The sequence below is a fragment of the Zalophus californianus genome, chromosome 16, assembly GCF_009762305.2.
Source record: "Zalophus californianus isolate mZalCal1 chromosome 16, mZalCal1.pri.v2, whole genome shotgun sequence".
In the NCBI taxonomy this organism is placed as follows: domain Eukaryota; kingdom Metazoa; phylum Chordata; class Mammalia; order Carnivora; family Otariidae; genus Zalophus; species Zalophus californianus.
The window spans coordinates 1,323,831-1,343,402 of NC_045610.1; the positions used below are offsets into that span (position 1 = coordinate 1,323,831).

At 56.0% G+C, this 19,572-nt stretch overlaps 1 protein-coding gene across 1 annotated transcript in view; it reads left to right on the forward strand.

The window, feature by feature from the left end:
• Positions 1-18,027, forward strand: part of NLRP1 (NLR family pyrin domain containing 1) — a 35,996-nt gene extending 17,969 nt beyond the window's left edge. The window contains 13 exon segments of the mRNA XM_035724672.1: positions 4,425-4,527; positions 4,596-4,899; positions 4,901-5,078; positions 5,081-5,410; positions 5,413-6,121; positions 8,179-8,349; positions 10,802-10,960; positions 11,483-11,665; positions 13,022-13,111; positions 14,218-14,441; positions 15,932-16,085; positions 17,280-17,503; positions 17,996-18,027. Of these exon segments, the coding sequence (XP_035580565.1) occupies positions 4,425-4,527; positions 4,596-4,899; positions 4,901-5,078; positions 5,081-5,410; positions 5,413-6,121; positions 8,179-8,349; positions 10,802-10,960; positions 11,483-11,665; positions 13,022-13,111; positions 14,218-14,441; positions 15,932-16,085; positions 17,280-17,503; positions 17,996-18,027 (2,861 nt within the window).
• Positions 18,028-19,572: the final 1,545 nt, after the last annotated feature.

The window sequence follows — 19,572 nt, forward strand, 5'->3', positions numbered from 1 at the left end:
ATCTAATTCCTTTTGATGGCTGCATAATATTCCATTGTGTATATATACCACCTCTTCTTTATCCATTCATCTGTCGATGGACATCTTGGCTCTTTCCACAGTTTGGCTATTGTGGACATTGCTGCTATAAACATCGGGGTGCACGTACCCCTTCAGATCCCTACATTTGTATCTTTGGGGTAAATACCCAGCAGTGCAATTGCTGGATCGTAGGGTAGCTCTATTTTCAACTGTTTGAGGAGCCTCCATACTGTTTTCCAGAGGGGCTGCACCAGCTTGCATTCCCACCAACAGTGTAGGAGGGTTCCCCTTTCTCCGCATCCCCGACAACATCTGTCGTTTCCTGACTTGTTAATTTTAGCCATTCTGACGGGTGTGAGGTGGTATCTCATTGAGGTTTTGATTTGGATTTCCCTGATGCCCAGCGATGTGGAGCACTTTTTCATGTGCCTGTTGGCCATTTGGATGTCTTCTTTGGAAAAATGTCTGTTCATGTCTTCTGCCCATTTCTTGATTGGATTATTTGTTCTTTGGGTGTTGAGTTTGGTAAGTTCTTTATAGATTTTGGATACTAGACCTTTATCTGATATGTCATTTGCAAATATCTCCTCCCATTCTGTCGGTTGTCTTTTGGTTTTGTGGACTGTTTCTTTTGCTGTGCAAAAGCTTTTTATCTTGATGAAATCCCAATAGTTCATTTTTGCCCTGGCTTCCCTTGCCTTTGGCGATGTTTCTAGGAAGAAGTTGCAGCAGCTGAGGTCGAAGAGGTTGCTGCCCGTGTTCTCCTTTAGGATTTTGATGGACTCCTGTCTCACGTTTAGGTCTTTCAACCATTTGGAGTCTATTTTTGTGTGTGGTGTAAGGAAATGGTCCAGTTTCATTCTTCTGCATGTGGCTGTCCAATTTTCCCAACATCATTTATTGAAGAGACTGTCTTTTTTCCATTGGACATTCTTTCCTGCTTTGTCGAAGATGAGTTGACCATAGAGTTGAAGGCCCATTTCTGGGCTCTCTATTCTGTTCCATTGATCGATGTGTCTGTTTTTGTGCCAGTGCCATACTGTCTTGATGATGACAGCTTTGTAATAGAGCTGGAAGTCTGGAATTGTGATGCCGCCAGCTTCGCTTTTCTTTTTCAATATTCCTCTGGCTATTCGGGATCTCTTCTGGTTCCATACAAATTTTAGGATTATTTGTTCCATTTCTTTGAAAAAAGTGGATGGTGTTTTAGTGGGGATTGCACTGAATGTGTAGATTGCTCTAGGTAGCATTGACATCTTCACAATGTTTGTTCTTCCAATCCATGAGCATGGAACGTTTTTCCATTTCTTTGTGTCTTCTTCAATTTCTTTCCTGAGTATTTTATAGTTTTCTGAGTACAGATCCTTTGCCTCTCTCGTTAAATTTATTCCTTGGTATCTTATGGTTTTGGGTGCAGTTGTGAATGGGATCGACTCCTTGATTTGTCTCTCTTCTGTCTTGTTGTTGACTTTCAGCACTTTGAATAAATATGTCAGCCCACTCTGTCCTGCAGTGTTTCACTGCTGGGAAATCTGCTGACAGCCTTATGGGAGATCCCAGGCATATGATGAGTCTTTTTTTTTTTTTTTTTTCCTGCTTTCAAAATTCTCTCTGTCTTTGGGTTGTTTTATTTTACAGTTTTATTATAATATATATAAATTAAATCCTCTTTGGGTTTAATCTGCATGGAGATCTATGAGTTTCATGTACCTGGATGTCCATATCTTTTCCCCAGCTGTGGGAAATCTTTAGCCATTATTTCTTTAATAAGCTTTCTGTCCCTTTCTCTTTGTCTTCTCCTTCTGGGCCTCCCATAATGCAAACATTACTTTGTTTGATGGTGTCCCATAATTCACATAGGCTTTCTTCACTCTTTTTTATGCATTTTTTTCTTTTTTCTCCTCTGACTGGATGATTACAAATGACCTGCCTCAGAGTTTACAGGTTCTTTCTTCTGCTTGATCACGTGTGTTGTTGATGCTCTCCGTTGCATGTTTTTCATTTCACTCATTGTATTCTTCAGCTCCAGAATCTCTACTTGTTTCTTTTTTATGATTTTTGTCTCTCTGTTGACCTTCTTGTTTTGTTCGTGTACTGTTTTCCTGGTTTCATTGAGTTACCTACCTGTGTTTTCGTGTAGCTTTCTGAGCTTCCTTGAAAGAATTATTTTGAATTCTTTGTCTGGCAATTCACAGATCTCCATTTTGGGGCGGTTGATTGCTGAAAAAGTATGGTGTTCCCCTGGGGTGTCATGTTTCCTTATCCTTAGCTTTGTGTTCATGTCTGTGCATTGGATGGGGCATTCACATCTTCCAGACTTTATGGACTGGTTTTGGTGGGGAAAGGCCTTCGTCTGTGGGTGGTTGTGAGGGCACAGGTTGGGTGGGGGGTCACAATTCTGGTTCCAGGAAAGGCTCTGGCAATCCCCATATAGCTCCATCATCTGAGATCAGTGTCAGTGAAGGTAGAAGTGGTTCTCAATAGCCTAGGCTGCTGGGGACCTCCTGATCTCTTGTTCTGCCCCTGGGGATATCATGGCCCAGGGGGATCCCTCTTGGCACTGGTTCCAGCTTGCAGGCACCCTTGGGTTGGTGTATCTGATGCACTGGTATCTGATGCACAGGTGCACAGAGTAACCACAGAGTTGGGGTCTAAAGCATGGATGCACACAGAGCATCCAGAGCTCTGGGGTCCAGGGCATGTACAGAGTCGGGGAATCTGGCAACCTCGGTCCCAGGGCAATGCAACAACACTTTCAGGAAGGGGGCACAGCATCATCTCCCCACTGAGGAGTCCACGGTGGGGATGGCTGTTGGTTACCTCAGTGGCAGAAGCTGCTGGCGTCCAATGTGTAGCAGGCTGTTGGGAGTCCACACCAACAACCATTATGGGGTCCTCTTCTGTGAAAACTGCAGGTAGTCCACAGTAGGGCCACTGAAGGCTTCAGCAGCAAAGACTGCTGGTTCCTCCCTAGAGCAGACCGCTGGGGACCACAATGGCCCCTGTTGCATGGCTGATGCTTGTAACCCTCCCCCTTCTTCATTGTCCCTAGCCTTCCGCAGATGTCTATGCTAGGTTGACCTACCCAGCAATGCTTTTTATGTGGTTATTTTCTTCTGCATTGTGTTGCTGTAGGTTCTTAATTGAACTCTTGAGCCCTCTGAAGCTATTTGCATTCATGAGAAGAGTAGAGTATAACCGAATAAAGAGGATTTAAGTCTTTACAGATCCAAGAAAACCAGGATGTTCTGGAGAACATGGCACCGAGAAGAACTAAGCCCTCTGTTGGTACCTCAGGCGGACACAGGGGCCTGAGTGGGGCAGCCCATACCCATGACCCAGAGTGGCCATCCTGAGCTCCTAGAAGATTGTCACATTGCCAGAAACGTTCCCACAAGTGACAATAAAAGCAGATCTATAGGTCATGACTTCAGAGGTGGGGGTGGCCCTCTATCACCCTAGACTCACCAACGCTAAAGGCATATATTGACCCCACATGCCCCATCTCCCCCAGATTCTTCCTCACATGCCCACAAAGGTAGGAAAGGTAACTTTCAACTCTGGAGGCCCTGCAGGTTTTCCAAGGTGAACTGAACCTCGGGACCCAAAGGAATCACTTATACCACCTCTAAAATCTGCCGAAGGAGAGAAGTGAGAAGCACTCAGAATGTTCTGAGTGGAAGAAGGCATGGGGTTTTAACAATGATTCCATGTGGAATCGAAGATAGGAGCCCAAGGTCCCTTCCTGGGGGACAGTCTTTGAGAGGTACTCAGCCCCTCACAGTTCACAGCGCACCTCTCTGTCTGTCTCAGGTGGGCTCCCCAGAGGCAGCCCCTGAGACAGGATGTGGGTGCAGGTGGTTTACTGGGGAAGTGACTCCCCGGAGGCAACAGCAGGAGAGAGAAGTGAGACAGGGGAGGAAAGAAGACAGCATAACTCACCTATTGAGAAACTGAGATTTGATGTTTCTAGAATCTATGGGAGACGGTGTAGAACGCACTGCAGAGTTGTCTCTCCTGGGGGCAGGGGTCTGCCCTCTGCCGTTGGTCGGTCGAGGCCTCCTCCTGGAGACAGCCCTCAGACCGACAACCACAGGTATGGGCAGATGGGACGTGCTTCCATGGTGGGCGCTGAGGTCAACCTTATGCCCTTCGCTCCCCTATGACCTCCTACAAGGACGTGTCGGGATCCCCAGTTTACAGGCGAGAAAACTGAGGCCCAGTGGGGCAAATGGCTCGGGCCACGGGCTTAATGAGAGCAGAGTTGTGCTATATGTTTCATTCGCTCTTTGCCCTCAGCCTGGAGCAGAGTAAGCCCTTGGTGACTATTTGCAGCATGAAGGGAAGTCCCCAAGGAGCACGATTTGGTCAAGTGAAGGCGAGCTGGGACTTTCTCCCCACAGCCCAGGCCCCTCCCACGGCCCTGGCAAGAGTGTGCCGGGGCGTCGGCAGCGCGCACAGCACGCGGCTTGGAGTGGGCACCTCAAACAGCCGCCGGGTGAACGGGTGAATGAGCACATGGGAGCAGGTCTAGGCTGCACCTCTCTGTCCCATCTTTCCTCTCCCTTACGTAGGAAGGCACCACACCTGAGGACGAAGAGGCCCTGCCCCACAGAGTCGTGGGGCGCTGAGGATTTGCACCAAGAAGTCATACAACTGCTGCTTCTCCATCAACCTCACCCCAGATGCCAGGAGTCCCTAACCAAGGGGGACTGGCACCACGGGGCGGTGGAGGAGCAAGGACATTTGATTGAGGTCAAAGACTTGTTTGGCCCAGGCCTGGGTGCCCAGGAAAAACCTTGAGCTGTCATACTGCACGGGGTTACTGGCATCGGGAAGTCAAGGGTGGCCAGGCAGGTGAGGAGGGACCGCTTCTCTGCTTCACGTCCTCTACTTCAGCTGCAGGGAACTGGCCCAGCCCGAGACGGTGAGTCTCACAGAGCCAATCACAAAGGGCCGGGCTGCCCCCGTGGTTCCCACTGAACAGATCCTGTCTCAGCTGGGACAACTGCTCCTCATCCTCGATGACCTGGATGAGCCAACGTGGGTCTTGAGGGAGCAGAAGCCGGTACACACGCTCTGCTGGGCGGGTTGCTCAGGAAAACCATACTCCCCGAGGCATCTCTGCTGATCATGGCGCGGACCACGGCATTGCAAAAGTTCCTTCTCTCTGTGGAGCGGCCACGGTGGATGGAGGTCCTGGGGTTCTCCGAGTCTGGCCAGAAGGAGTATTTCTACAAATATTTCAGGAGTGAAAGCCAAGCAGTCAGAGCCTTTAGCTCGGCTGAGTTAAACCAAGCACTGCTGACCATGTGTCTCATGCCCTTGGTGTCCTGGCTGGTCTGCACTTGTGTGAAGAAGCAGATGGAGCAGGGAGACGAGCTCTCACTGCCCCCCAGACCACCACAGCCCTCTGTCTGCACTACCTTTCCCAAGCTCTGCCAGCCCAGCCCCTTGGGACTCAGCTGAGGGGCCTCTGTGCTCCAGCTGCCGAGGGCATCTGGCAGGGAAGGAGCCTGCTCAGTTGGGAGGATCTCAGGAAGTGTGAGTTGGAGGAGGCCACCATCTCCACTCTCTTAAACATGGGCACTCTTCGAAAGCATCCCTCCTCCCTGAGCTACTGCTTTGCTCACCGGTACCTCCAAGAGTTCTTTGCAGCAGTGTCCTGCATGCTGGGGGGCAAGGACAGGAAAATCCACCCTCCCGACAGCACCAGAGAGCCGGAAAACCTGCTAAAGGCGTATGGGAGTCTCAACCCGTTTAGGGTACCAACCACGCGTTTCATGTTGGGCCTTCTGAGTGAGCAGGGGGAGCGACAGATGGAGGCGGTCTTCCAGTGCCAGGTGCCTGGGGAGAAGAAACAGGGACTGTTGTTCTGGGTGGAGGCGGAGGTCTGCAGCCAGCTCCCCATTCTACAGCAATGCTCTCTGCCCATGTGCCACTGCCTGTACAAGATTCAGGACAAGGATTTCCTGGCACACGTGATGGCCCGTTTCCATGGGGCGAGCATGTGTGTCCACACTGGCCTGGAGCTCCTGGTGTCCACGTTCTGCATTAAATTCTGCAACGTGAATAAGCTTCAGTTGAATGCGCACAGATGGTGCAGACACCCGTGGAGATCCCCCAGGGTGGCTCTGTGAGTACCCCACACCCCCCCGCCCCGCCCCTCCATGGCCAGCCCCTCCGTGGTCCCGCCATGCTGGGTACTGGAGCCACTCCCCCTCAGCCTGGCACCGGGCACTAGTGCCCTTGATGCGCTTTGCTCAGCCTGACACCCACCCCGTTTGAGCTGATGGAGCAGCTTGCTCTAACCATCCTCCAATTCTTCAACCCTGTGAGCTTCCCTATCCGGGTCCCCCCCAGCGCGGTTGCAGTACTGGCCACTTAGTACCTGGATGATTCGTTCCATAAATACTTATTAAGAACTGATTTATGCTAGGTTCTATGCTATGAGATCACACACTAATAAAACACCATCTCTGCCCTCAAGAAACTCAGAATCCGAGGGAAAAGACAGATGCCCATCCCATAATTAGAAGAGAGAGTGGTGCCCATGGGGACAGAGGCACGGACAGGGCTCGGCCAGAGCCTGAGGAAGGGAGTGAGCACATGAGTAGAGCGGAAAAAGAAAGGGTCTCAGATCACAATAAAGTTCGTGTTGACTGCAGAACATTAGGATATGTCGATAAGCAAGCCGATGAAAATCAACATGGACCAGCATTCTGTCACTCAGAGATGACCATCATGAAGCATCAGGGTCTACCCCGCGATCTTTCCGCTACACACCTCTCTTTGGCAGAGCTGGACCATGCTGTCCATTTTATTTTATAGTCTCTATCTTTATTTTTCAAGTAATCTCTACCCCCAAGGTGGGGCTCAAACTCATGACTCTGAGATCGAGAGTCACGCTCTCCACCGAAGGAACCAGCCAGGCACCCAGATCTTTATCTTCATACGGACGCTGTCCTCCCCGTAATGAGGGAGCCCGGCAGGGCCTCGTTCTGAATGGTGTTTTGAATAATAAATGTTTAACTGTTTCTTATTAGAGCCCCTCTGATTAAAGATGGCAAATGTCGGCTGAAACAAAAAGTTAAAAATTTATTGGTTCGAATTCCACCAAACGAAATAAGCATAAAAGAAATTTAAATGATGAAGATTTCAAATGGTGGTTTTGGGAGAGCTCTGTAATATCTCTCAATCCTCACAAAACCCTCTGTAGGAGCGTCTCTTGCTGCCCTCCTTCTGCAGCTGAGGACACGGAGCAAGGCTCGGGCGCGTGCGTGCATGCGTGTGTGCCGCCTGGCTCTAGAACCCTGGTCCTTGTCTCTGCCCGGCTCTGCAGACCTGGGGGGGAAGACCAGCTGTGGGGGGCACAGTGAGACACATTAAGTCGAGGTGCTACTGGGTGTCGAGGTGGAGATGCCAGTCTGGAACCCGGGATAGAGTTTGAGCTGCTGAAGCCTTGGACATAGGGGAGATCACTAAAGCCTTGCGTGAGAACGGAAACATTAAATGAGTGGGGAAATTATATGGGGCAGAGAGTCAGCTCTAACACCCCCAGAGGAAGCCCATCATCCTCCATCCTGAGACACTCCCCTTTGGCACTTCCTCCCAGGGACCCTCTCCATCTTTGGAAGGGGAGGGTGTCCCAAGCAAGCTAACGCGGACAGCAGTATACACGGTCACATATACCATTCCCCGCCCGTGTCATCCTCAGACCACCTCTCTCAGCGTCTGCTCCCTCCTCCCCTCCCTCCTTTCCTTTCTGGGCACCAGGATTCCAGAATGTCTGTGCCAAAGGAACACAGGTGTGCCTGCATTGAAGGGAGGAAGGCTCCCCGAGCTCCTCCTCAGCACCAGGACCTCTGCTGGGCACTGCAGATAAAAAAGATGATAAACATCTGCCCTCGAGGAACTCCCAGACTAAGACAGAAAGAGACACACAAAATGAACACTTCAGGATGGTGTGGCAAGTGTTGCAGAATGAGGAACCACACAGAGGACGGGCATGCAGCCCAGGGGTGTGGTGGGAAGAGGAGCCTTTGGGGAGCCTGCTCTGTCAGTCCCAGGCTTGGCACTCTGAGGGGCAGAGGGATGTGCACCCCAGACCCTGCCCACACAGCTCACACCTCTTCTGTCCATCTCCCCCTCCCTCAGGCTCAGCGGGGTCCCAGTCACAGATGCCTGCTGGCGGGTTCTCTTTTTCACTCTCTGGGCCACTGGAAACCTGAAGGAGCTGGACCTGAGTGGAAACTGCCTGAGCCACTCCGTGCTGCAGAGTCTGTGCGAGGCCCTGAGGTTCCCTGGCTGCCACTTGGAGGCCCTGCGGTGAGTCTGAGCTGGGTCCTGCTCTGAAACAGGGATGGGCAGGAGGTCTGACGTGGAAGCTGAGTGCACTTTCTATCCAGGACAATTAGGCAAGAAAATGAAATAAAAGGCTTCCAGGTTAGAAAGGAAGAGATAAAACGATCTCTCTTTGGAGATAGTGTCATCTTACATATAGAAAGTCATAAAGAATCCACAGAAATAGCCGTTAGAACTAATGAACACATTCACCAAGATTTTAAGATATAAGGTCAACCTATAAAAATCGGTTGTACTTCTGCACACTAGCAATGAACAATCCAAAAATAAAATTAAGAAAACAACTCCACTTAAAATAGCATCGAAAAGAATAAAATAGGAGTAAATTTAGCAAAAGACTTCGGTATATATACCGAAAACTACAAAACATGATTAAAAAATTAAGTGATACCTTAAATAATGGAAAGACATCCCATGTTCATGGATCGGAAAAATTAATATCATTGTGATGGCAGCACTCCCGAAACTGTACAGATTCAGCTCAATCCCTATCAAAATCATAGCTGCCTTTCTTGCAGAAGTGGTCAGGCTGATCCTAAAATTCATATGCAAAGGTAAGACTGCATGTCAAGCGTTGGGGAATCCCCCCAGTGTTTACTGCCCGGGAAAAGAAAAGCCAACAAAGAAGACTGAGAAGGAGCGGCCAGGGAGGTGGGAAGAACACCATGGAGAGTATGCTCCATGGAACCCAAAGGAACAGAGGGTCCCGAGAACGGTGTGGCCAGCAGGGGCCACTGCTGCCAGGAAGCCAAGTAAAGCAAGGGCGGGAAACTGTCCACCGTTGGATTAGCGTTAGGCGAGTCATGGATGATCTTAGCAGAAACAGCTTCTGTCACGTGAGGGGCCAGCATCCAGACTGGAATGGACTAAACAGAGGGAGACAGAGATGGAAAATGAGACCACAACACCAAGACTTTGGTGGTAAGAGGAAAGAGTCAAAGCAGAGGGGAACATGGGACCAGCTAAAGGTGTGTGTGTGTGTGTGTGTGTGTGTGTGTGTGTGTGTTTGACTAGTTGCTTGCATTTAAGGAAAAGACCTGAAATTGAAATTCGATGATGAAAGCTACAAGAGGGAGAACAGTACTTGACGGGGGGGAGGAGGGAAATGGCTGGCCTTGGAGAGGACGCAGGGAGGTCTTCTCGGAGGCACACAGGTTGGACTGTGGGACGCTGCGGGGTTTCCACCTGATGGCTCCATTTTTCTCTGTGAGGTAGGAATCGAGTTGTCTGCTGAGAGTGTGAGGGTTGGCTGTGGAGGTTCGGGGAAGATGCCATTCTGAAGGGGCCACTGTAAAGTGGGGGGTTTCCACCTGCCAGGCATTGCCGAGTCTCCCGGTTGAGGTCCCTAATGGCCGCACCTGCCCTGTGACTCAGGCGGGAGTAGGGGTTGGGTTCGGGAGCAAGAAGGTGGCGGAGTTCGGGGTTAGCCAGAAGGATGTGATGGAAGGTCACTTTTAGGATGTTGGTGGTGACAGATCGTGGCACCTAAGCTAGATTCCAAGGGAAGTGAAAAAAAGGAAGCGGTGGGGGCAGGGTGGAGAGAAAGGGGAGCCAACGGAGTAAGAAGGCAAATCCAGCCTTGTGTTGTGACTTCCTGTATCCCCTCCCAAAACCATTGCACGGAAAGCCGCTGAGTCTGGCAGCAAAGGTTTCTGAAAGGGACTCAGAAACCCAGCTTCACACCCTGCGGGGGGGAGACAACCATCTTCCACGGGCCCCTCACGTGGGTATAGAACTTCCTAATCTCCGTGACTTCTGGGGTCTTCAGGAAAGAACCCGTGAACATAGCACAGCAGGGACAATTATTTCTGTTTCCCCGACGATGAGAACTGAGGCTCAGGGAGGTCAGCTGGCTTGCCCCGATTTCCAGCCAGAAACAGGGAGAGCTGAGGCAAGGACCCCGTGAGGACACGGTCGGACCTCTCCGTCAGGAAAGCCCGGATCTGGCTCGTGCCGGCTCCCTGGGGTCATGTCATAAAAAGAAGGAGTGTTCCCCCAAGAGCATCGGCGCTAGGTTCAGGCAGATGTGGCTCGTTCCCCTCACTGGAAACACTGGGAGAGCTCAGAGCTTTATTGCCTTTGGATGCAAGACCATGTAAGACCCTCCAGCAAAGTCCTAAGTGATGACTGGAGCCCTCCCGTAAGAGGTTGCACGGGCTAGGATCAAGGATACCGGAGTGTTCTGCTTGGGGGGGGGAGGGGGATGTTGGATTGAACATATTACTTAGGCAAGGAGAAGGAGCTGGTGAGCTGAAAGAGGGGGTGCAGAAAGAGCAGAGGCTGGAGGGCATGAGGGAAGAGACTTGGGCGCCTCTGGGACGGAAGGGAAGGAGAAGGGCCGCGTGGGGGCTGAGCGTGGGGAGGTGGCCGCACGTTGGCGGGTGTCCTGGAGTCGGCGGGTGTGTGGCTCCCACAGGCTGGCCGGCTGTGGCGTCACGGCTGAGGGCTGCAGGGACCTCGCCTCGGCGCTGAGCTCCAACCAGACCCTGACCGAGCTGGAGCGGAGCTTCAAGTCGCTCCTGGACAAGGGAGCCGGGCACCTTTGCAAGGGGCTGAGACGGCCGGGCTGCAGGCTATGCTGGCTGTGGTGAGTTGCTCACAGGCAGTTTGTGGGGGTGGGCTGGGGGGTGGCGGGAGCTGCCCTCGGTCCATGGGGCAGACAGAAGCTGGGCGCTGGGGGGACAGAGCGGGACAGACCCTCCGTTCCCACAGAAGCCCCTCCCTCCCCTGAGCTTTCTGTCCGATGTTAGAAGTTCACGGTCTGTTCTCCTGCATCATAGACGCCCTGAGTGTTGAGACCCGCCAGGGCTGCCACGTCAGTGGGCTCTGGGCGCCCGGCAGGCTCGGCGTGGTTAGCACCGAGACCCAGCCATGCAAGGGGACACTGGGCGATCAGTCATGCGCGGTTACAGCGGCGGGCGGGGGAGGCCGCCTCCCTCCTGCGTGCCTCCTTGGATGCAGGAGGAAAATTAAAATCCCTCAGGTCCCTTTACTGTCACCCCAGAACCTCCTAAGGGCCACAGGTCCTAGAAAGGGAAACCAGCCCGCAGTTACCCCAGGAGAGGGTGCTCGGGATGCTGACGGCGGGCCCGGGCGCGTCTCCCCTGCAGGCCGTAGGCTGTGGCCTCACGTCCAGTGGCTGCCTGGCCCTGGCCTCCACGCTGGGTGCCAGCCCCAGCCCGAAGGAGCTCGATCTGCAGCAGAAGGAGCTGCAGGACGTCGGCATGCGGCTACTCTGCTGGGGGCTCGGGCACCCTGCCTGCCGGCTCACACTCCTGGGGTAAGGCCTGCAGGGCCCTGGCGGCAGGGCCAGGGAGGGGAGACACGTGGGGTGGCAGGGTCGTGAGGCTGTGGAAGTGGACGGGGGGAGGAGGAGGGCCCCATAAATGTAGGTCTGCACGGGCTCCTCATCGGCTCCGACACTGACCCAGGCCGCGGGACTCGGGCAAGTCTTCATCAGAGACTCAAGTGTCTTCATTTGTGTGATGTGACCATGTGCCCACCTTGCAAGCTGCAAGGAGTACAACGTGTGTGCGAACGTGGACGGTCTGGGGAGAGAATTGGACAGGGTGGCATGATGGTCAGGAGCTGCGTGCCTCCCACGGCCCAGCCCCGGGCAGGCTCCGAGGACACAGGAGGGAGCAAGCAGACGTGGGCCCTGCCCTCCTGATGCTCACACTCCAGTGGGAACGAGGGGGACGCTAGTCGCGTGCTAATGCACAAATGTGGATTTCTGAGCTCCACAGAGGGCTGTGAAGGGAAAGCCAAGGTCTTCTGGGTCTTAGGGTGGGGGGTGATGGAGTGGACTGAGGCCGAGACCCCAGGCAGAAGCAGGAGCTGGGCAGGTGCAGGCAGGGGGAGCGGCCCCGGGCAGGACGGGCGCAGCGCAGAGCGGGCCGCCCTCCCTCCTGCCCTGAGGTCCTGCACAGTCAGCCCAGGGAGCCGCCGTCCCCACCGGGCTCTCCCTGGGCCTCCTTCCCCCACAGCCTGAAAACAAGCCCATGGCTCTTTCTGGCGACACCCCTCCCTGAGGCTGGGCCCTGTGTCACTCAGCAGGCGGGGCTCCAGGACCCACACGCTCTGGCCCCTGGCCCTCGGAGGGGGTCCACGCAGCCTGGGCTCTCAGACCTAGGGAGACGGGGCCCGACACCAGGGGCTGGACGGGCGGCACGGGGGCCCTCCCAAAGCTGACCCTTCACGACCCGGGGGCCGGCGCCTCCACCCTCAGCCCCCTCCCCACGCAGCGTTCTTGGCTCTCACGGTCTCCCACATGTGGGAGGGCCTGCCAGGCCTGGTCCTTGCGGGCAGGAGGGACTTGGCCCCGGCTCAGCGGCCACGAGTCACATCTTGGCTGCTTGTCCTCTGGCGGGCCGCGAAGGTCTCTGCCTCCTCCCCTCCTGGACCCCGGGACCCGACCCACGGGGCGACCGTCCACGCAGCAGGCCATCCCCCTCCCCCACCCAGGCAGCGATGAGCGGGGTGTGCCCTCCCCGTACAGGGCGCGGGGCTTCTCGCCTTCCACCTTGTCTGTGGCTCACACACGCGCAGAGGACCCACCTGTGTCAGAAGTGAGAACACAGAGACCCCGAGGGGGCAACAAACATCCCAGGAGAACCAGGCCTCCTTTGTGCCCCAGGCTGGACCAGACCCAGCTGAGTGAGGAGGTGACCCAGATGCTGAGGGCCCTGGAGGAGGAGAAGCCTCCGCTGCTCATCTGCAGCAGATGGTCAGGGGAGCGGTGGGGGGACCCAGCACCCCCTGCTGACCCAGGCCCGAGCTGAGTCCTTGAGGCCGGAGCCAAGAGCCAAGAGCTGGGGAAGAAGCCAGGAGGCCACGGCTGCTGGAGTGAGCGTGTTTGTTTAGTGCCAATTGAACGGGTCACCGCGCTGCTCAAACCCTCCCAGTGGAGGACCAGGGTGTTGAGCGGGAACGGAGGCCACAGGAACAAGGAGCGGTGAGCGCGAGGGGGAGGCAAGGACAAAGAGCGAGAGGCTTGGGACCAGACCAACCATGGGCTGGCGGGCTGGGGGACGAGTCCCAGGCAGAGTCCGTCTTCCCCGCGGGGAATCCGCTGCAGCCCCCCGGCTCCCCCGCTTTGGGGCACTTCGGCCCTGACCGTGCAGAGGTGCCCGCGTTCACAGCTGCTTGCTCACCTGCAGTTGGGAGGGAAGGGCGCGAGGCTGAGTGGACCTTCCCTGCAGACCCACTGTGTGTTAGGCACGCCGCAGGGAACGGGGGCTTGGTGCAAGTTACCCCCCAGCCCGTGTCACTGTACCTGGAGGGGGGCGTGTGAGCGCATTCAAGGGCCGGTTTGACCCCATTCGAAGGAGCCCGGCTGAGCCCTGAAAGATGGGAGCGGTTAGCTGGGCCCAGAAGGGGGGAGTTCAGGCAGAGGAAGAGGCTCTGAGCTCAGCTCCTTCGAGGAACAGAGCGAGGCCAGGTGTCGGGATCAGTGCCACTCTAAGTGTAGTCCGTGGACCAGCAAATCCTCAGGCCCCGCTCCAGACCTGCTGAATCAGAACCTCTGGGGCAGGCCCGGGCCTGTGTGTCTGACAAGCCTTCCAGGCGAGTTTGAACACCCCTAGTCTAGGGGTGAGTGAGCCGGGGAGTGGCACAGTGGGTGCGGGCGGGGAGACGAGCGAAGCCGAGCCTTCATCCCAGCAGCACTGGACAGAGGTCTCGGGGCTTCCGCAGGGCGGAGGGATGGCCTGGGAGGGGCGAGAGTGCAGGGCTGCCAAGTGACCCGTCAGCGATCAGAGGGGACGGGGGGTCGGGGTGCCACCCCAGTTCTGGCTCTGGTGTGGAGGGCTGGGCCGGTGGGGTCGTTCACAGGGAAGGGGCTACCGGGGAAGCCTGGACTCCGGCCACACATTCAAATTGCGACAAGCGGAATTTAAGTGAGGGTGTCATGGAGACAGCCCCAGCGTCCTCTAAGATCTCGGGGAGAATGAAGGCCTCCGTGTCGAGGAAGCCCAGTGTGACAATGGCTAACGAGGGCCCGAGCAAGCGAGAGACGAGCGGCACGTCCTCACTCAAGCAGCAGGGACGAGAATCAGGTAGTTGAAGGGTCCAGGCGGGGGGCGTTGCGGAGGGGTGGCTCCATCCCCCTGCCGCTGGGCTGGGACAGGGCTGGGTCCCCCCTGAGAGAGTCTATCCCATGGAAGGCCTTCCACTCCTACAACCTTGCAGGACTTCTGCCTCCCTCTGTCCCAGCCTGGGGGGCTGGGGCCTGAGAGCTCTCCACCCCTGCCGTCCATCTTTTGAGCCATGTTCCTCTTACAGTTGCCCACCTGCAGCACGCTGGGAAGAGCAACACTTCCGGATGGGTGGGCTGGGCTGGGCTGGGCTGGGGCAGCGGGGGCTGGGCTGGGGTGGAGGCTGGGCTGGGACAGGGACTGGGTTAGGGCAGGGGCTTGGGCAGCAGGGCTGAGCTGGGGCAGGGGCTGGGGCAGTAGGGGCTGGGCTGGGGCATGGGCTGGGCTGGGGCCGGGACTGGGCTGGGGCAGGGGCTGGGGCAGCAGGGCTGAGCCGGGGCAGGGGCTGGGGCAGCAGGGCTGAGCCGGGGCAGGGGCTGGGGCAGCAGGAGCTGGGCCGGGGCAGGGGCTGGGGCAGCAGGGCTGAGCTGGGGCAGGGGCTGGGGCAGCAGGGCTGAGCCGGGGCAGGGGCTGGGGCAGCAGGGGCTGGGCTGGGGCAGGAGCTGGGCTGGGGCAGGGGCTGGGGCAGCAGGGGCTGGGCTGGGGCAGGGGCTGGGGCAGCAGGGCTGGGCTGGGGCAGGGGCTGGGGCAGTTGAGCCTGGGCTGGGGCCAGGACTGGGCTGGGGCCGGGACTGGGCTGGGGCAGGGGCTGGGGCAGCAGGGCTGAGCTGGGGCAGGGGCTGGGCTAGGGCAGGGGCTGGGGCAGCAGGGCTGAGCCGGGGCAGGGGCTGGGGCAGCAGGGGCTGGGCTGGGGCAGCAGGAGCTGGGCTGGGGCAGGGGCTGGGGCAGCAGGAGCTGGGCTGGGGCAGGGGTTGGGGCAGCAGGGCTGAGCCGGGGCAGGGGCTGGGCTGGGGCAGGGGCTGGGGCAGCAGGGGCTGGGCTGGGGCAGGGCCTGGGGCAGCAGGGGCTGGGCTGGGGCAGGGGCTGGGGCAGCAGGGGCTGGGCTGGGGCAAGGGCTGGGGCAGCAGGGGCTGGGCTGGGGTGGAGGCTGGGCTGGGACAGGGACTGGGTTAGGGCAGGGGCTTGGGCAGCAGGGCTGAGCTGGGGCAGGGGTTGGGGCAGGGTCTGGGCTGGGGCAGTGGCTGGGGCCGCAGGGCTGGGCAGTGGCTGGGCTGGGGCAGGGGCCAGGGCAGCAGGGGCAGGGGCCGGGGCAGCAGGGCTGGCCCTCCTCAGGCTGCAAGCAGGCAGCTGCAAGAGCAGGGACAGAGGCTTCAGACCCTCCCTGCCATGAGCCAGGCAGCCCAGCCTTGGGAAGCAACCCCCCCCCCCAATCCAGCCTCAGTCTCTCCGTCGGGGCTGGTGGAGGCCAGACAGGAGAACCTAGAGCTGACCACTGCCCTGCCTGTTTCCAGAGGGACGCTCCCCTCAAGTAGCCCAGGTGGGACTCTTCCGTCTGCCTTCTCCGGGGGACCTGCACATGGAGCCTCTAGGGACCGAGGATGACTGCTGGGCTCCCCTGGGGCCTGCGGCCACTGAGGTGGTTGACGAAGACAGAAGCCTATACCAGTGAGCGGGGGATTCTGCTGTCCCAGGCTGGCCTCCTATCCTCACTCCTGCTCCGCACGGCTGCGCACGGCCGGCAGCACCACACCACGGCCCTGGGGCCCTTCCCCCTCCAAGCCCACAGGCAAAGGACGAGGCTGAGATCCTGAGTCAGTGCTTCTATTACGGAAAAGGAGGTTGTATTGTGAAAATTTTCAACCATGAACCAAAACGGGGTCCAAGGAACTTCCACGTACCCATCACCCAGGTTCAACAGCCGTCTTGCCAAATTTATTCCGTTTTCTCATCTTCTGTTTGGAGGGTGGGCAGGAGCAGAGGGAGAAGCAGACTCCCCGCTAAGCAGGGAGCCTGACACGGGGCTCGATCCCAGGACCTCGAGATCACGACCTGAGCCGAAGGCAGACGCTTAACGACTGAGCCACCCAGGCGCCCCTGTTACAGCATTTCAAATCCAGGATATCGGGTGATTTTACCCCTAAATATTTTGTGATGCATTTCAAAGGCGTTTTTCTTCAATAAGCACAATAACCATTGGCAGGTGTAACATTTACAACAAGTCTTTCTGATCAGCTCCGACCCAGTCCGTCTTCAGAGGTGCCCCCTTGTCCTGGTTTATTACTACCCACCACGTGCAGCCCCGGTCTCTGTGCTCATGATTGTGGTCTTGTCCACAGCACGTCGCCACACACCTCCTCTCAGCTGAGAGATGGTTTCCCTCCCACCGCGCCCCTGCAGACGCTGCCCACCCACGACCCCATACTCAGGGCCTGGGGAATCTCGGGAACGAGACCCCTGCAGAGTTGTTTTTATCCCCAAGGGTGTGTCATTAGCATTATTGTGTAGATGGATTAACTGCTGGCAAATAGGCCTTTAAAAAACAACGCTTTCCTGTTTCATCATCATCATCATGATAGAAACATCACGGCCCCCAGGCTCACCTTAACCCGTCCTCGGGCGCCTGGTCCCTTAGCACTCACACCTCCGAGATGGGTGCGCCTTGCCTCCCCATTCACAGAGGAGGACACAGATCAGGGAAGCTCAGTGACGTGCCCAGGGGTCCATAGGCCGAGGGCGAAGGAGCCGGGACTCACCCAAGGCCTGCGGACTGCGACATCTGGGTCCGCGGTGCCCCGCACGGGGTCTGCTGAGTTGGCGTAGAGTAATTCTGTGTCCCCCCCTCCCTGTTCCCCTCCCCAGAGTTCGCTTGCCCGTGGCTGGCTCCTACCACTGGCCCAACATGGGTCTCCGTTCTGTGGTGCGAGGGCCCGTGACCATCGACGTTGAATTCTGCGCCTGGGACCAGCTCCCGAGCGGGATGGTCCCACAGCAGGCCTGGATGGTGGCGGGGCCTCTGTTTGACATCAAGGCCGAGCCGGGGGCCATGGTGGCTGTGTACCTCCCCCACTTCGTGGACCTCCGAGGTGAGCACGGGGGGAGGGGACAGAGGGGGCTTGGGAGGGGTGTTCTGGGGGAGGAGAGCGGGGCTTCCTCAGAGAGACGGGAGCGCCGTGCTCTGGGCGGCTCTATTTTTTTGAAGCATTTTTGTCTCCCAGCCTCATAATCCTTCTTGCCCAAATGACTCGGAAGTTTCCCTAAATAGAAAGCATTCTCCCCGCTAACTCTAATAACTGGCATCTACAAAGTGCTCTTTACCCAGATTCTGTCCCTCGTGGTCCCAGCAGGAAACAGGCCACGTGCTCGGAGGTGGTTTTTGAAAAGACAGAGCTATTTACAAAGTGAGGGGAAATTAACTAATGGGGGCTGTTGGGGGTCCCCAGGGACTAACACCCAGGGGGAGCATGACTCTCCCCAAAGGCAGGGCGGAGACACCGGAGCCAGGAAGGAAGGCCTCCCAGGAGGATACGGAGTCATAAAGGGTAATGTACCTTTCCCGACCTCTCTCACCTCCAAAGACTTCCTCCCCACAAAGTCCCGACAACCATGAGCGCACAGTCAGGAATCTCCCACGCGGTGAACAGGGAACCGCAAGCGAGAACCGGTGGAAACGGCGGATCCCAGAATCGGCCCCACAAAGACTTCAGATATTGAAACCATCAGACAGAGCACGTAAAATAACTGTGTTTCACGTGCTTAAAGAGAGAGTCCTTAAAATACACGCGAGAAGCACGGCGCCATTGCCAAGGGTAAAGCAAGCTCGGAAGCAAACTAAATTTCAGAAAATATTTAAAAACGTAAAAAATAAAGATTCGGTGACATGGAAGAGACCGTAAGAAAGCCCAACACACACGTCTAATCGGACAGGATGGAGAAGGTGCAGAGAAATGTTCGAAGAGAGACTTGCCAAGAAATTCCTCCAGTCGCCAGAAGATGTGACTTCGTTCTCAGGATGAAAAAAAATCCCAAGAATCGAAAAGCAGGAGACAGAGATGCCCAGGAAGGTGGGGCCGCCAGGCTGACCACTGATTTCCGAACGGCGGCTCTGGACGTGTGTTCCCTCCTAACAACTGTCCATCAAGAAATTGCAAACACAGAAAAATCATTTTTCAAGAGAAGAGTACAGTTGTTGAAATGTTTAAAGCTAAACCAAAACCTAGTGAGCTTTCAGCAAACAAATCCTCCCGGGAGGAAATTCTAAAGGACACGCCTCAGGCACAGGGAAGGGGTGGGGCGTGGCACGGACCACTCACAGAGATGCTAAGACACGTGTGGGTAAATCTAACAAAACGGGGCCTGCAGAACGTGACCATAATGTCTGGCGGTGGGGGTGGGATTTGAAAGAGGGAAAGAACGGAAATGCCAACAACATGGCAAATAAGTATTAAAGAATTCTAAGGTCTTTGTAAGGCGGCACCGGTGTTGCTCTCCGGGTTAAAATGGTCGGGAAGGAGGACTTAGCCACAAATACCATAGGCAGCAGGATGGGGGGCGCCAGGAGCAATGTGGTCGGCAGGGGCCACGGCTCTCTGCCGTGGGCCACGTGGCCGTGGCAGGTACACACCCAGCCAGTGCCGGGTGCCTGGGACCTGGTGTCTGCGGATTTAATGAGCAGGTCAGAAGAATCTGATGCCATGCCCCACGTCCCATCATGACTCAGACAGGGGTTTCATTTAATTATGATCGATGATTTGATGAACAGTTTGTGTTACAGCTGATACCGGGGGGTAAACCCTCTCAGGATGTGTAGGGTTGAGTTAGATCATGAAGGGGGGTGTGGTTTTCGTGAACCATTTATCTATTGGCTGGTAGATTCGTTCATAGTGATGTCCCAATAGTTAAATATATTTAGGTAAAGGTGTGGATTTCCTTTAGACTTTAAGTACACACATTAAAATATTAGGATCATCAATCAAAGAACATACGTGTAAGAAGAATCACTGACAAACTAGTAGCAATAAAAGGATGGAAAGGAACATGAGAAGCAAAGAACTTGGCCAGTTCTGGGGATCTGGGGCGGCATGGATCATTCTCAAAAATGGTGGAAAAATGGGGGTTCTCCAGCATCACTGTGTTCAGGCAAATCGATCTGAGA